Raw genomic sequence first — 3,355 nt, forward strand, 5'->3', positions numbered from 1 at the left:
ATCCATCCTCTTCTCACTACTTACTTGGTTACCACCAAGGTTCAGACCTTCATCACCTCTTGCCTAAACTGCAAAGTAATAGCCTACCAGTTGATTTTCTTGCCTCTAATTTTTCTTCTCTAATCCATTCTTCACACAAAAGCCAAATTAATATTCCTAAAGCACAACTCTGATCATGTCATTTCCTTGCAAAAGAAGCTATAAAGGCTCTTTTTGGGTTCTAGAATAAAATGCAAACCCTGGGCTTTTATGGCCCTCCACAATCTGGCTACAATTTCTTTTTTGAGTTTATCCCAAATTATTCTACATTCCAGTTACATGGGCCTACTTTCTTTTCCCTATACACAACATTGCATCTTCCACCTCCATGCCTTTACATTGGCTGTCCCACAGGGCTGGAAGGCACTCCCTCCTTGCCTCTACCTGATAGAATCCTTGACTTCCTTCAAGGTTTCCTATAAGGCAGGTTCATCATAATTCCCACTTCCCCTCCCTCGGTTGCTAGTACCAACACCCAGAAATTACTTTGTAGATATTTTATGTTTAATTTTCTGGTAATTCTCTCCAAAATTTCTTTCGGGCAAGGCCTCTTTTGTTTCTGTATCCCTTGTACCTAGCACAGTCCCTGACATATAGTAGACAATTAATAAATGTTGCTGAATGGATGGTACTTGCAAGGGAAGGGAAGGTGTCTATGTTAGCATATGAAGGACCTCCTAGGTGAGGGTTCTAGAATATTTTACCCAATGTAATGTTTTTTTTTTTAAATTTTAAAAGTAAAAAACCAAAAGGAAAAGTCCACACCATTACAATTTGTGAATTGTGAAGTTTATTATATTTTCAAGCTATCTTTACACACTCTTCTTCTATTGGTGCCCCAAGTCACAGAGCTGAACACCAGGGAACCAAGACTTCCGTGCACTTCCCTCTTTGTTCCTTATTTGTTTTCCTCAAAGTCAATTGGCTTCTTCCTCTTCGATTTCTCAAACTCCTGGGTTCCCCAGGTATAGATGAAGTAAACGGCTATAAATGCTTTAAGAACCAAATCCAAAGAAAAGTATTAAGCACACACACAAGACTATCGGGCTAGCAAGACTACAGCAGACTGGGTCTTTTACTTTGTTAAAGTAGCACTGAGTGATTACCTCTTCTCTTATCATCTCCACCAACCATTCCTACACCTAGAAATATCATGGAAGGTTACAGTGCATCCATTTTATGGGGAACTAAAATGTTTATTGTTGTTCAATCCTGTCTGACTCTTCATGACTCCATTTGGGATTTTCTTGGCAAAGATACTGGAGTGGTTTGCCATTTCCTTTTCCAGCTCATTTTACAGATGAGGAAACTAAAGCAAACAGGGTTAAGTGACTTGCCCCAGTACCTACTTGCTAGTACCTATGCCTAGAGTCACACAGCTACTAAGTGTCTGAGGGCAGATTTGAACTCAGGAAGATAAGTCTTCCTGACTCCAAGCCCAGCACTTTGCCACCTAGCTGCCTGAGCTAAAACAGGCATATAGCTAACATGGAAATATAGTTTGCATGATTTCAATTGATATCAAATTGTTTGCCTTCTCTAAGACGAGGGAGAGGCAGCAGGGAGGTATCTGAACTCAAAATTACATGTATATAATTAATATATATATAATTTTTGTGAGGTAATTGGGGTTAAGTGACTTCCCCAGAGTCACACAGCTAGTGTTATGTGTATGAGGCCAGCCGGTGCTCTACCCACTGTGCCACCTACCTGCCCCTGAACTCAAAATTTTAAAAAATGAGTATCAAAAAAATTTTACATGTAATTGGGAAATAGCAAAATAAGTAAGATATATGTTAAAAAATAAAATAGCAACTATGCCCCACTGTCCTAAGCTAGGACAAAGAACACTCTTCCTAGATCTATTTTCCTACAAATTCACTTCAAATATCCATCACCTCCCCCCACCCTCCTATTTCAGAATAAGTAGTCTCAAGACCTGGGTTCTCACCCAGGATTTACTATTAATTAGCATGTGACTATGGGCAAATTATATCACCTCCAAGAGTCTTATCTTTATAATGGGGATAACTACCAACTTCACAGGGTAAGTAAAACGCTTGGTAAACCATACATCCCTATATAAATATAGGCCATTATTACTGTCAGCCCAGCTCGAAGGAGCCACTTAGGTTGATTTAAAGTTTCCTGCGCACTGAATACAAGCCTTTTCAGAATGTAATTTTATAGATTATAATGAAGTGGAGGAAAAAGGGGATTCTATGGCTCTAATAATCACGCCATCCACTGAACAGTGGTGAGCTGTGAGTCAAGGGCTGCTCCGTCTATTTCAGCCTCTGGACCCTGCCTCCTCTTTCGGGTCCTTCGGGGTACACTCTGGTCCCCAGTTTCCCGGGGGTCACTCTAAATTCTAGGTTTCCCGGTTTGCCCAAGACCCGAAGCTCTCGAAGGTGGGGAGACCGGCGCTGTGGGGGGCCTGGGCCCTGGAAGACCCCCCGACAGTCCCGCCCCAAAGGCCAGGCCTGGCCTGCACTTACGCGGGGCGACCCGCAGAATGGAGTCCTGCGTTCTGCGTAACATGTTCGGGATGCCCTTCGTGAAGTAGTTGGGGAAGGCTCTCTGTTCGAACGGGGACAGGCTGTAGGAGATGATGTGCCTCACCCGGATCAGCTTCCCGAACTCGCGGCCCATGTTCGCGGCGCCTTCGGCCCCTGGAGGAGCAGAACACAGTTACCGGTGCGGGCCGAGGCGGCGGAGATCCCGGGGCCCGCCCGGAGCCCCGGCTCCTAGGGGCGCCCTTCAGGGCCCCTCGGGCCAGAAAGCCCCCCTCGGGAGCCAGCAGCCTCCCCGACCCCCGTCTGGTGACCCCCAGGCGTCTCACCGGCTTCAAGACACTTCGCCCTCCAAAGACTGCGGCTTGTGCCCCGGGGACCTTACATTTCCGGGGCAAGAAAGAGGGTTGGATAAGACAATTTCCGGGAGATACCATGTTGCTGTTCTCGCGGGGGGGGGTTAAGGAATGTATCTCCCCTCTGTGGGGAGAAGTGCATAGACCCAAAGGAGACCCTGTAGGCAGGAAGAGAGGGACCCGGCCTCGGCATGGAGCCAGCCGAGGGCAGCAGAGGCTGCTGCTGATGGCCTGGGCTGGCTGCCCACGTGGGAGCCGGGACCCCCTTCCCCTGGGGCTGCCCCCTTCTTCTCTGATAACTGGGAGATCCTCTTGCTGTGTCCCCACTTCTGGATCCTTCTCCAGGAAATAAGTAAACCTTTTCCGAATCATTCGTTCAGTCATTCATTCGTTAGCTGTAGCCATTCATGCACTCATTCATTCATTTACTCACTCCATTCAGTCATT

General features: G+C 46.3%; 1 protein-coding gene across 1 annotated transcript; it reads right to left on the minus strand.

Moving 5' to 3' along the window:
• Positions 1-806: 806 nt before the first annotated feature.
• LOC114033625 (cytochrome b-c1 complex subunit 8) lies at positions 807-2,965 on the minus strand. The gene is made up of 3 exons (XM_027849233.1): positions 2,882-2,965; positions 2,538-2,711; positions 807-1,032 (listed from the first exon to the last, which is right to left on the minus strand). The coding sequence occupies exons 2-3, from the start codon at positions 2,689-2,691 to the stop codon at positions 938-940; spliced, it is 249 nt and encodes an 82-aa protein (XP_027705034.1). The 5' UTR covers positions 2,692-2,711; positions 2,882-2,965; the 3' UTR covers positions 807-937.
• Between the last annotated feature and the right edge of the window lie 390 nt (positions 2,966-3,355).

This window comes from Vombatus ursinus, unplaced genomic scaffold (assembly GCF_900497805.2).
Source record: "Vombatus ursinus unplaced genomic scaffold, bare-nosed wombat genome assembly UNPS02007284.1, whole genome shotgun sequence".
In the NCBI taxonomy this organism is placed as follows: Eukaryota; Metazoa; Chordata; class Mammalia; order Diprotodontia; family Vombatidae; genus Vombatus; species Vombatus ursinus.

What these genes read in the sequence shown, in the direction of transcription:
- LOC114033625 (XM_027849233.1), bottom strand. Translation starts at nt 2,691, where the DNA reads ATGGGCCGCGAGTTCGGGAAGCTGATCCGGGTGAGGCACATCATCTCC. An exon ending in CATTCTGCGGGTCGCCCCGC is followed by an intron (nt 1,033 to 2,537) that starts GTAAGTGCAGGC and finishes TGGTTCTTAAAG; the next exon opens with CATTTATAGCCGTTTACTTC.